Source organism: Brachyhypopomus gauderio, chromosome 1, assembly GCF_052324685.1.
Source record: "Brachyhypopomus gauderio isolate BG-103 chromosome 1, BGAUD_0.2, whole genome shotgun sequence".
In the NCBI taxonomy this organism is placed as follows: Eukaryota; Metazoa; Chordata; class Actinopteri; order Gymnotiformes; family Hypopomidae; genus Brachyhypopomus; species Brachyhypopomus gauderio.
Window position 1 is genome coordinate 36,018,969 of NC_135211.1, and position 13,843 is coordinate 36,032,811.

General features: G+C 46.2%; 1 protein-coding gene across 1 annotated transcript; it reads left to right on the forward strand.

The window, feature by feature from the left end:
- The first annotated feature begins 1,154 nt into the window (after nucleotides 1-1,154).
- On the forward strand, nucleotides 1,155-13,524 carry rfc1 (replication factor C (activator 1) 1). The gene is made up of 24 exons (XM_077012577.1): nucleotides 1,155-1,305; nucleotides 1,734-1,844; nucleotides 1,970-2,033; nucleotides 2,166-2,273; nucleotides 2,401-2,705; nucleotides 3,282-3,356; nucleotides 4,070-4,147; nucleotides 4,604-4,951; nucleotides 5,156-5,260; nucleotides 5,621-5,800; nucleotides 6,007-6,111; nucleotides 6,318-6,708; nucleotides 6,850-6,962; nucleotides 7,678-7,792; nucleotides 7,990-8,078; nucleotides 8,237-8,374; nucleotides 8,564-8,659; nucleotides 8,897-8,995; nucleotides 9,186-9,340; nucleotides 9,500-9,617; nucleotides 9,730-9,875; nucleotides 11,804-12,017; nucleotides 12,506-12,688; nucleotides 12,851-13,524. The coding sequence occupies exons 1-24, from the start codon at nucleotides 1,303-1,305 to the stop codon at nucleotides 12,938-12,940; spliced, it is 3,429 nt and encodes a 1,142-aa protein (XP_076868692.1). The 5' UTR covers nucleotides 1,155-1,302; the 3' UTR covers nucleotides 12,941-13,524.
- Nucleotides 13,525-13,843: the final 319 nt, after the last annotated feature.

Below are 13,843 nucleotides of genomic sequence, written 5' to 3' on the forward strand. Positions count from 1 at the left end.
ACTAGGCTGAATGTACCCAGTTTTTTAACGGGACTTGCCCATTTTTCAGTCATTGAGCATGGAACAATCCAACATTGATGCCAAGACTGCTGGCTAATCAAGGTGTTTCAGTATTGCAAGTACCTCCTGTCATCAAAGTTTTTCCTCATCCCACATATAAAGATCAGGGCTGTACCATCACTTTTATATTTCATGGGCTTATCACAGTGTAATTGGTATCATAGTCGCACATTTACCTTTGACTTTTACACTGGCTGGCTGGATGTGGCCCATGGGCTGTAAAATGCCCATGTCTGCCCTAGGGTGTATAACATTCTGGCACTACATGTCATGGGCATTTTGGATTCAACCAGATTGATTGCAAAAGAAAACACTATCAAAATTTCAAATGGGTGTTCATTGTAATAATTGAACCAATTAAAGACATCTGTGTAACGATGCTAGGAAGTTTATCTTGGAGAGTGGGCATCTACTTAGCAGAACACAGTTGCTATTCAAGGCTGTGTAGGTTTACTCAAAAGCTTTTTAAGGTTAACATCTATTCACAGTTCACGTAGGCAGGCATGCACGTGATGTCAAACATTCATCTTTGCAGTCTAGTGCTGATGAGTACAATCAACACAACCTTGTTTGGATCAGTTATAATGGTGGGGAAAACCTTTGTGAACACTGGATTTTTGCTTAAATGGTCCTTAAAATGTGATTCAATAGCAACATACATTTAGCACAGTCTGTTCAACAAATGGTTTATTCAGTCAAAGTCAATCGAAAAACCATGAACTAGTTTACAACAGGAGATATTGACTTTGGTGGCCTTCAAAAGCTCCACCAAACATTCTCTCACTATGTGACGGTTGGAAAGAATTTCAAACGTTTTTCTCACGTCTGTATTTGAGACATTATCTTTTAGTATCTTGGCAGGAGAATCTGTCCAGTATTGTCAGGTCTGGGAGAAGACATTTAACCTAATACATGTCTTGCTCAGTGACCTCTTGCTCAAAGAACCCAATAGCCTACATATTTTTCTATGCCCTCTCGAGAACCTGAAACTTATGAATGTGTTCACAGGACTACATTGAGGCTTTGGAACAAACAAAAATGCTTCATCTTTATTATTTTTTATTATTTGGGGACATATCTATCATATGTTTCCTTCAGCTTTGGTTCGTTATACTTTCCTGCGTCATCACGCAGCGCCCCAACTAGAGACTCGTACTTGGCGCCAAAGAAGCTTGAAAGACTTACCGTCACCCTCCACAAAAACATATAAAACAGTCCAGTAATTCACGGCAGCCGCAGGAGATGGTGAGTCCCGTTGGTAATCTCGTACATCTCGATGATGTTGATGCATATCCAAGAATCATAACTCCTGTTGTCGCTCCCCAAATCCTGGCTAACTAGCTAACGGCTAAGCAGGGCTCACTTTTCAGGTCGCTCACTCGATGGAGGATCTGAAATTAAAACATTTAACGGACTGGCGAGAGAAGCTAGTTACGTGGTTCACACGGCGGACATGTACTTCACATTATGTCCAGTCTGATAACAAACGCGGTAGATAGGAGCTAAACAAGCTGTCATACTTTGTAAACACTTGACTTCTTGGCTGTTTTTGTTTATTTACTTTTCCATCTTCAGTTCCGGTCACTGCATCAAGTTCACCTGTAATTGTAAAATTTGGTGTATTGGGTAGTTTACTGTTACGGTTTAAACACTAATCTTTAATGTTCCGGCAGGATATACGCAGGTTCTTTGCACCCACAAAACCCGCGGCCCCGAAGCCCATTCAGGGCAGCGCCAGTACTGACGAAGATCAGAAGAAGAATAAAAAGAAACCATCGTCCAAGGTTCACACTGAGCATATATGAATATATCTGATAGGTCATTACAGTTGTCCTATTGTGTATTGTAGCCTATTACATGGAGCACTAACCCAGGCATTTCTCCTTGTCTTTCGCCTCAACTCTTTTAGATCACAAGCCCTAAATCCGATAAGCGCTCTGTAAAACGGAAGAAAAGACAAATCGTGGATTCAGGTACAGTGGATGCTCAACAGAGGAAGTTATAAACAAGCTATGGTGTTAGTCCACCTGTCAAGTAATGGTGCATCTTGGTGAGTATTGACATGCCATTCTGTTGAAAGACATGTGTTTTTCTCTCTCTCTCAGACTCTGAGGAGGAAACGGAGAAGAAAGAAAGAAAAGAGAAGAAAAGTCCCAAAGACAAGAATGCTACATCAGGAAAGAAGGACCCTGTTACGTACGTGTCTGATTCAGGTAAGGACGACCTCCAGCCAAAAAGTTATAATTAGGTGTGCTGTCCTGATATTATGGAAGATCATTCAAACCCACACAATTGTCATATTCATCACCTTTCTCCTCTTACTATGTGTTTGTTCTCCAGATTCAGACGAAGTGTTCATTTCACTGAAAAAGTCCTCCAAAGCCGGCGAGAACGGATGTGACAGGAAGGGTTCACGCTCAGCAAAGTCAAAGGAAGCACGAAAGGCTCCTCTCAAATCACCTGTGGTGCCCTCCGCAGCTGGCCCAAAGAGGGAGATGGTGAATGCCGTCAGTCCCACCCCAACGAAGGCGGCTGTGCCCCAGCCCAAACACACCCCAACCTCTGTGATGGATTTCTTTGGGGGCAGCACCATCCAGAGGTCGGACAAGAAACTGGTTGCTGCAGCCAGCACCAAAAGGAAAGCGGTGAGTGGGGTGGTGAGTGTTGGGGGTGAGTGGGGTGGTGAGTGTTGGGGGTGGACAGACGGGCTGCATTTTTCAGAATTGAGGATTGACGTGGCAGCCCGCTGAGTAGTTGTAGTTTGGAGGGTCTTTCATTTTCTTTGAGTGGCATATGCATCATTCCAATTCAAATCTCCTGAAGAAGGAAGAATCTTTCACTTTCCATCACAGATCTTGTGGCCACTGCAGAAGGAAATACAAAGTGATTTCATAAACAATGGTGGATTATTCATGAACATATTCACTGTGTACAAAAGACATTTTGAAACACTGAGAGTCGCTGTATGTTTACAAATGTTATCACTCTTATTTAACACATTGCGTTCAGACTATAGTTTTGAAGCTGCTATTTGTTTTTGTTTGATTATATTTGTTTGATGATAATTATATTTGTTTTTTGTGAAAAGATGTCTGTCTTTTGGGTATTGCGTAGTTTAAGTCACTTGAACACCCCATAAAAGTGAACACAAATAGTTAGTGTCGTGACATTTTTGGTATTTTGAACTGGACGGTCAGACGGATGTTTGTTTCTCCCCACAGCCGGTACAAGACCACGAGTCGTCGTGCAGTGACGAGGCCATTGCGAAACAGCTGCAGATGGACGAGGACTTGCAGGTGAGGGCAGTGGAGTGGCACGCTGACCCTGGCAGTGCTGGACTTATATCAACACCATCATGGGCTCCAGTTCTTATTAGTGCTGGTGTGGTGTGGCGTTTATCTTATTAATGAATATATAAACTTTTATGTCTGTAGGATGAATGTCTTTTCTTCACTACTAGTTATAAGTCATGTACATTCTGCACAAATTGTGTTTGAAATGTTTAATGATAAAGCTATTAAATTACAATGCTTAATCAGATTTATTATCTCCCTAATTAAACTTGTAATTTATTATGCAAACATTACTGTTGGCTTAAAAAATATTGCACTTGAGCATTCCACAGAAGAGTCTTGTTCATTTTTAGCTAATACTTGTCTATTTCTACAGAAAGTTCATCAATCATAAAATAGTTCTCAACAGAATATCGGCACGAAACTCAAAGTTCATGCCTGTTCATCTAGCACCCTGGCAGGAGCCCAGGTTCTATGAGGTTTCCATATTCATGTCTTGGTGCATTTGTGGAATAAAAGGGTTCCTAAACGTATTCCTCCTTCGGCTTGGCTCTCAAATGCCTTCTTGAAGGGGAACTGTATACATCATATAACACGTGGACAGTTCTGTTGGCCATATTTGTTTAAGGGTGGCATATTTTACAAACATTTTCATACAAGTCTGTGTACGATGAATGTATACTAGGAATGTGTGTGTTTTTGTGGGCATGTGTTAGTTGGAGAAGCAGATCCATGAAGATGAGGAGTTTGCAAGAACGTTGGCCATGTTGGAAGAGGCCCCATTGCCTAAAAAGGTAATCGGCCTTCTGGTTTCTAGAAACATGGTGGATCACAGTTGTCGATCATTTCATTCTTTAAATACCTCTTTTTGTGTTTGCTAAAATACAAGTGTGGACTCTGTCATCATTTCTAAGGGTTTCTGAACTACTTGTGTTCTTTGTGCTGACATGGCAGAATCAGCCTCCTGTAGCCGAACTCATTCAGGAAAATTACCTCACCTCATTCATTCAAGTGAAATATGTGCACTGGCTTGAACTGCCAGTTCTTTTTTTATTTGAACCTTTTCATTTTTTCTTTATACTTTTATTTTTTTCTTTAAAAAATTCAGAAATGACAAAAGGCTTTATCATTATATGATGCATATGATAGCAGATTTAATCTGTATTCTTTATTTGTTTTAAGTGTTCCAACACATTTTTGAGACATCAGTCTCTTGGTTATTGGATCTGTAACATGTCTTTCTCTGGCAGGCCCGTGTGGACGCTGTCTCGCCCCCAAAGGTCAGCCCCAGGACGAGATCTGGGGACACCAATGTCAAGCCGAAGAGCGCCTCGCCGAAACGGAGCCCTGTGAAGGCCAGCTCCAAACTGGCTCTGCTGAAGAGGAGAGCTGACGAAGAGGAGGAGCAGAAGAAGAGCGAGAGGGAGGAGAAGAAGGGCAAGATGGTCATGTCACCGAAGAAAGAGCCAGTCACGCCCACCACCTCGGAGATGGCGGCCACACCCAGAGCAGACAGGCTGTCTGCAGCCTCCAGATCAAGAACCTCCTCCACACCCAAGAGCGAAGGCGGCAGTAAGACGTCTCCAACGAAGCCTGAGGTACTGCCTTCCTGCTTTAGAGAACCTCCTCTGTGTGTGTTTGCGTTTGCACATGAACGTGTGCGTGTCTGTGTGCAAAAGTCTTGGGTCACATTCACCTTAGCTGCTTCTGTTGAGTGCGTTCTGCTAGTTCAGTCCAAGTCGTCTTACGCAGGTTCAGTTAGGCTGAGTTTGATGACTGGTCCTTGTTCCTGTCTCTCACAGACCAGTCCAGAGGACTCTGAGAAGAAGCGTGTGAATTCCACAGCATACCGCAACTACCTAAACCGAGACGGTCCTCGTGCCTTGGGCTCCAAGGAGATCCCCAAGGTAGTGCACGCACACACACGGCTCTAAAAAGATCCTCCAGATAAATCGAACACACACACGAATACTCGTACAAGACACTAAGGAGATCCCTCAAGTGAAACACTACACATTTACATTTATGGCATTTAGCAGACACTCTTATCCAGAGCGACTTACAAATGTGCTACGTAGTTGCTTGGAATCTCCAAGGTAGTATAGATACACATGTCCATGGTAGGTATTTGTTAAGGTATTTGTTAAGGACTTAAGTACATACAGTCACTGCTGGCCTCTGCTGTATATCCTCTTGTAACTTTTCCTTTCGTGTGCGTGTGTGCGTGTGTGCGTGTGTGCGTGTGTGCGTGTGTGTGTGTGTGTTAGGGAGAGGAGAACTGTCTGGAAGGCTGTGTGTTTGTGCTGACGGGGGTTCTGGAGTCAATGGAGCGAGAAGACGCAAAGTCACTAATTGAGCGTTATGGCGGGAAAGTCACTGGGAACGTGAGCCGCAAGACAACGTACATGGTGCTGGGCCGCGACAGCGGAGCCTCCAAGACCGAGAAGGTGTCACCTTTAACCCCTGTCACCCCTCTCACCCGCTTCATCTATCCCTCATATTTCCATATCGAAGGTCTGTGGGCAACCAGACAGTCTCCTCTCCACTCTCTCCAACGCCTCTATTTTTCTTGGACTTGTTTCATCCTAGAATTGAGTTACAGCCTTTTGAATTCGTACTGTTCTGTTCATCCTGTGGAATGTGTGTGTTTCAGGCCCACAGTTTGGGCACCAAGATCCTTAATGAAGATGAACTGCTGGACCTGATCCGAACCAAACCTGGCAAGAAGTCCAAATACGAGATTGCAGCTGAGGCTGAGGTTAGACACACACACACACACACACACACACACACACACACACACACACACACACACACACACACACACACACACTTGTCTCTTAAACCCACAGAGGCCTCTATCAGAGAATTTAGAGCTCCTGCACCAGTTGTTAATCCTCATCTAAAGCTGTTGTAAGTGACGAGCAGCTCCTCCATTACAGCAGCCTCCCACCTGTGTTCCAGAGTAAACCCACTAAGTCTCGCACCCCCGGGTCCAAAGGCACGGCCCCCTCTCCTCGCCTCAGGCTCACCAGCCCAGCCAAGCAGAGCCCGTTGGCGGGAAAGAGCCGCGCTGCTTCCACCTCCAGCCCTGGAGCCTCCGCCGCTTCTCGCCGATGTGCCTCTACGTCCGACGTCAAGAAGAGCCTGGAGTTCAGCCAGGGGAAGACCCCGCCCTCCACGTCACACCCTTCCACGGACGGCGTCTCCGGCAGCTTGCTGTGGGTAGATAAGTACCGCCCCCGCGGCCTGAAGAATCTGATTGGGCAGCAGGGAGAGCAGAGCTGTGCCAATAAGCTGCTGAGATGGTTGCAGAGCTGGCACAAGCACCACAGCGGCAGGGCCAAAGCGGCAGGTGCGTGTAGTGTGTGTGTGTGTGTGTGTGTGTGTGTGTGTGTGTGTGTGTGTGTGTGTGTGTGTGTGTGTGTGTGTGTGTGTGTGTGCGTGTGTACACACCTGTGTTTCTCACATTCTCATGTCCTCATTATTTCTGCAGCACCAAGGTTTGGTAAGTTTGGAGGAAAGGATGATGGATCTGGGTTTAAGGCAGCCCTGTTGTCCGGGCCGCCTGGCGTAGGCAAGACCACCACTGCTGCCCTTGTGTGTGAGGTTAGTCAGAACCAAACACACACCGTCTTCACAATCTTGAAATTCTGGCAGCTTTCCGATCTTTTTTTAAAATTTCAGTTTCTGTTAATCACCTCTCGCATCTAGAAGGGGCTGGGAGGCCATGAAAGGAAAATGTTTTATTAATTTCTATATTATTGATTTAGCTGATTAATATATCGCCTTTCTCATGGTCAAGGTCACATCACAAAGACTTTGGGCAGAAGGGTATGATGAAACAAACCCCCTTTAACATGCAACCTTCTAGTAATGTACTTCAGTGTCAGCATCTAAACCCATCTGACTCTGTGTTGAATACTAACAAGAACCGAGTAAAATAAAACATGGTGGAGACTCCAGACCTCCTCACGTCCCTGTGCGCACCCTCACGTCCCCGTGCGCACCCTCACAAACCGTCAAATTCTGCTACACGAGCACATGGTTTTGAGGAAGGCTGACCACGTAAATCAATGAGGTCAAAGATGCTGCCAACCACTATTTGATGGTGGTGGTATGATGAGCATTTGTTCTTAGAAGCACGAATAATAGAAAAGCAATCACTGAATGAAAGAGTATAAGACTGTGTTTGCTGAAGTGTGTGTGTGTGTGTGTGTGTGTGTGTGTGTGTGTGTGTGTGTGTGTGTGTGTGTGTGTGTGTGTGTGTGTGTGTGTGTGTGTGTGTGTGTGTGTGTGTGTGTGTGTGTGTGTGTGTGTGTAGGAGCTGGGCTACAGTTACGTGGAGATGAACGCCAGCTGCACACGCAGCAAGAACAGTCTGAAGGAAGTGATCGCCGAGTCTCTCAATAACACGAGCATTAAGAACTTCTACTCAGGTGCTTCAGATGGGACTTCATTACCCATCAGTCACTGGGCCAGTGGGAGTGGCTTCAAATTCATTATGTATCTGATTCATTCCCGTATCTGATGTATGTGTCAAGTATCGGTATCTGATCCATAAAGAGGTTTTGAAGAGTGGATGGATTGCGGTCACAAACGACTTGGCTGGACAAAGTTTTTGTGTGTTGGTCAGGTGCGTCCCAGACGGTCAGCGATAAGCATGTCCTGATCATGGACGAGGTTGACGGTATGGCAGGAAACGAAGACAGAGGTGGAATTCAGGTCTTCAGCTGGTTTTTCTAGCCCACATTAGTGCACATGTTTATTTCATCTTGACGCACTCCCAACCACGGATGGCACAGTGACCGTGTGGCACATGGGAAGTGTTCTGTGCGACGAGCTTTGCTCCGTTTAACCTTTGACCTGTGTGACCTCTGCAGGAGATGATTGGTCTGATAAAGCAGTCGAAGATCCCCATCATCTGCATGTGTAACGACCGCAACCATCAGAAAATCCGCTCGCTGGCCAACTACTGCTTTGACCTGCGCTTCCAGCGCCCCCGTGTGGAGCAGATCAAGGTAGCGACGCTCTTCTGCTCTTCCTAGGAAAAGTTTCACAGGCTTTTGTAGCCTTGGCCGTAGAATTAAACATGGGCTCAGAGTTGTTGATTGATGGACAGCATCCAGAACAGAGTGAATTTGAGCTGTTTGTTTCTTCACTTTTACCCTGAGGTTACTGTTTAATCACTCCCCTTTCTCATCAATCAGAGTGCTATGATGTCCATCGCTTTCAAAGAAGGTTTAAAGGTCCCGCCCCCAGCGCTCAATGAAATCATTCTGGCGTCAAATCAGGACATTCGGCAGGTACGTTGGTCAGCAAATCAAAACGGAGCTCGTAGCTCCCATCCAAATTTGACTTTGGGGATAAATCGGGGAATAATAAACAAGTCTTAAGTTCTATCTCACTGGAGCTTCAACAACTTCTTTCAGTCAGCTGTAGATTCTCTTGTAAGCAGATTTGTGTCACTGGAGGCATATGTGGTCCATACGTGGTCATACGTGGTCTAAGCTGGCTGCATATCACACTTCACCTCTATCCAGGTACTCCATAACCTGAGCATGTGGACGGCCAAAGACAAGGTCATGACCTACGACCAGGCAAAAAAGGACGCCAACAATGCCAGAAAGGACATGAAAATGGTGACGTGTGTGTGTGTGTGTGTGTGTGTGTGGGTGCGTGCGTGTGCGTGTGTGTGCGCTCTCCACATTTTTACCAGAGAATGTGACAGAGCACAGATGTTTCATAATCCAGGATAAGTCTCCGTTAATGGATTGTCTTGATGTCTTTTGTATTGGAACAGAAAATAATATGACTTGTGTATTTGTACAGGGTCCCTTTGACGTGTGCAGAAAAGTGTTTACCTCAGGAGAAGAGACGGCCCACATGACTTTGATTGACAAGTCAGATCTTTTCTTCCATGACTACTCACTAGCACCGCTGTTTGTCCAAGAGAACTACATTCACGTACGACCAGCTGCAGCAGGGTAGGATACACCCCCCACCCCCCCCGCCTCCAACACACACACACACACACACACACACACACACACGTGTACACAACAAGAAGGGATTAATAAATTTAACAATAACATTTTACTTTCTTTTTAAATGGTTAAATGGTTCCCTGTGATTTCTTCTTTCAGGGGAAATCTGAAGAATCATTTGGTCTTACTGAGTAAAACCGCCGACAGCATTTGTGATGGAGATCTAGTGGACCGTCAGATCCGTTCCAAACAGATTTGGTCTCTACTGCCCACACAGGTAACACAGACACACACACACACACACGTAATTGTTTTAGCTTTAGTCTTGGCTGCTCCTCACTATCTGGGTTGAACATAAACATGTTACAATGCTGGTGCATGTTGCCTAGGCGATCTATGCCAGCGTGTTGCCAGGTGAACTGATGCGAGGTTACATGAGTCAGTTCCCCACCTTCCCCAGCTGGCTGGGCAAACACTCCTCCACCAGCAAACACCGCCGCATCGTCCAGGAGCTGGCCTCTCACATGGGCCTGAAGTGAGTGTGTACACACACACACACACACACACACACACACACCACATACACACACACACACACACACACACACACACACACACACCACATCATCCAGGAGCTGGCCTCTCACATGGGCCTGAAGTGAGTGTACACACACACACACACACACACACACACACACACACAACATCGTCCAGGAGCTGGCCTCTCACATGGGCCTGAAGTGAGTGTACACACACACACACACACACACACACACACACACACACACACACACACACAACATCGTCCAGGAGCTGGCCTCTCACATGGGCCTGAAGTGAGTGTACACACACACACACACACACACACACACACAACATCGTCCAGGAGCTGGCCTCTCACATGGGCCTGAAGTGAGTGTACACACACACACACACACACAACATCGTCCAGGAGCTGGCCTCTCACATGGGCCTGAAGTGAGTGTACACACACACACACACACACACACACACACACACACACACACACACACACACACACACACACACACACACAACATCGTCCAGGAGCTGGCCTCTCACATGGGCCTGAAGTGAGTGTACACACACACACAACATCATCCAGGAGCTGGCCTCTCACATGGGCCTGAAGTGAGTGTACACACACACACACACACAACATCGTCCAGGAGCTGGCCTCTCACATGGGCCTGAAGTGAGTGTACACACACACACACACACACACACACACACACACACACAACATCGTCCAGGAGCTGGCCTCTCACATGGGCCTGAAGTGAGTGTACACACACACACACACACACACACACACACACACACACACAACATCGTCCAGGAGCTGGCCTCTCACATGGGCCTGAAGTGAGTGTACACACACACACACACACACACACACACACACACACACACACACACACACACACACAACATCGTCCAGGAGCTGGCCTCTCACATGGGCCTGAAGTGAGTGTACACACACACACACACACACACACACACACACACAACATCGTCCAGGAGCTGGCCTCTCACATGGGCCTGAAGTGAGTGTACACACACACACACACACACACACACACACAACATCGTCCAGGAGCTGGCCTCTCACATGGGCCTGAAGTGAGTGTACACACACACACACACACACACACACACACACACACACAACATCGTCCAGGAGCTGGCCTCTCACATGGGCCTGAAGTGAGTGTACACACACACACACACACACAACATCATCCAGGAGCTGGCCTCTCACATGGGCCTGAAGTGAGTGTACACACACACACACACACACAACATCATCCAGGAGCTGGCCTCTCACATGGGCCTGAAGTGAGTGTACACACACACACACACACACACACAACATCGTCCAGGAGCTGGCCTCTCACATGGGCCTGAAGTGAGTAAACACACACACACACACACACACACACACACACACAACATCGTCCAGTAGCTGGCCTCTCACATGGGCCTGAAGTGAGTAAACACACACACACACACACACACACACACACAACATCGTCCAGTAGCTGGCCTCTCACATGGGCCTGAAGTGAGTGTACACACACACACACACACACACACACACACACACACACAACATCATCCAGGAGCTGGCCTCTCACATGGGCCTGAAGTGAGTATACACACACACACAACATTGTCCAGGAGCTGGCCTCTCACATGGGCCTGAAGTGAGTGTATATACACACACACTCACACACACACACACACAACATCATCCAGGAGCTGGCCTCTCACATGGGCCTGAAGTGAGTGTACATACACACACACACACACACACATCACACATCATATATTGCACAGCAAAAGCACTTGTCATTGTAGTTGTCCAGGTTTTGAAGCAGGCTGGGTTACATTTTATAATCAGAGATGCTGGAACCCTTGCGACCGCTTCTGTCACTGTAGGACTTGGTGCAGTAAGGATGCGGTGAACCTGGACTACTTGCCCTACCTGCGCTCTGCACTATTGGTGCCCCTGCAGTCACATGGCACAGAGGGAGCCAATCGGGCTGTGAAGCTCATGGATGACTATGACATCATCAAAGAGGACTTTGACAGCATCATGGAGGTCAGCAGCTGGGGAGGGCAGCCTGATCCCTACTCCAAACTCGACTCTAAGGTGAGCAGGTTGACCCTTTGTGAGGGAGGAGTTTATAATGCAGGGCATCTGTTAGTTGGATGAGAAAATGAGATGAGGACACTTCCTAACTGGAAAGCCTTTTCCAGAAGATAGTGTTTAGTATTGGTTTAATACTTTCACATTTAAATCTAATTAAATTATTATATGACTTCCATAAAACAATTTCAAATATTGAATGAGTCATCGACCAAGGGCATTTTAAGTAACATTAAATTAGTGTCGCTGCGTAAGGACTTTAAGCACGGAGATGCATGCTTAACTGACTGTAACACTAATTTAATTTGTAAGATCTGATTTGTTCATTTAAAGAAACTGTAGCTACCCAAACAATCCCTTTAAACGGAACAATAAAAAGCGTCACGCGCTCCTGCACCCGGCTCGACTGCAGAACTCCCATCGTGTCAGATTGATGGTGACACACAGACCCCCAGGTTCAGTCCGTGGTTGTTTGTTGTTGTTCTTGGCAGGTGAAATCTGCGTTCACACGTGCGTACAACAAGGAGTCCCACATGACCCCGTACTCGATACAGACGATAAAGAAGGGTCGGCGGGCTGCTGCGGACGCCGAGAGCCTGGACCCTGAGAACGACCTCCAAGGGCAGGAGGAGGAGGGGGAAGAGGAAGGACTCACTGCTGATGCCATGATTAAGGTGAAGATTATAAATCACTAATCGGGGGAATTTCTTTCCTAACAGCTTTTGCAAATTTTTTATCATACACACATACACATCTCATATCTTTTATACATAGTCTATTAATTATGTGTATTATATGGTGCATAAATTGTCTTTCTGTCTCTTTGTGCCCTACAGCAGAAGAAGGCTAAACCCTCCAAAGAGGTCAAACAGGAGAAAGCACAGGATTCTGGGAAGGGCAAGGGCAAAGGAAAGGGCAAGAAGTGAAGCATGGCGTGGACGGCGTGGAGTCGGACCGTCCGAAGGCATTTCACACGCCGACGTAAAGTCGGCAGGGCAGTAAAGACTAGACAACCCAGGGGTGGCTGAAAGTTCAGCACCAACAACAAGTTACTCCTAAAGGTGGAAGACGTCTTCATCATATTGTAATTATGAACTAGAGGACTGCCGCGTTGGCCTCTCCTACCGGACAGGACAAACATTTGAAACGGGGACCAGAGACATGCTGCACATGCTTACCTGTCACACCAGTTTTTGGTAAATATTCTGACACTGGCAATTATTGTAATTTTTTATAAATATAACCCCTCCTCGGCCCAGCCGTGTCTCCTAACAGCTCTTCTAGGGATCTAGAAGCACTTTTGTGTTTTTCTGAGACGATGCCTTGTAATACGCCTCTCGGTTGAACATGCAAACACGTGCGTGCCGCTTTTGTGCTGCCACTCAGTACATTTTCATCCTTGCTGTGGCTTTTTCGTGAAGGCACTTTTTGGCGTACTCACTGACAGCATAGTTTACTGGCCTTGTAGACTTGTGTCTTTTCACCATGTAATTAAAGAATGTAATTGTGATCTGCTGTGTGGAGTGACTGGTTGGAATAAATACACCTCGCAACTCGTTCCATCAGGAAAAAGCACAGGTAGATGTGACCAGTATAGGCTGTGATGCAGGTTCAGAGCTTGGACGTCTATCACCAGGAAATAAAAAGGAATACATTCCTAATATTTGAGAGAATCTCTAATAGATGATGTATATTTACAAATATGGTTTTTATTACTATAATATTCCACTATTCTTAAATCTGAATAATACAGTTTTGCTAAATCACACTGAACTTTACACGCATTCATGGAATATAAGACATTGTGACTCTAAAACACTGGATGAAAA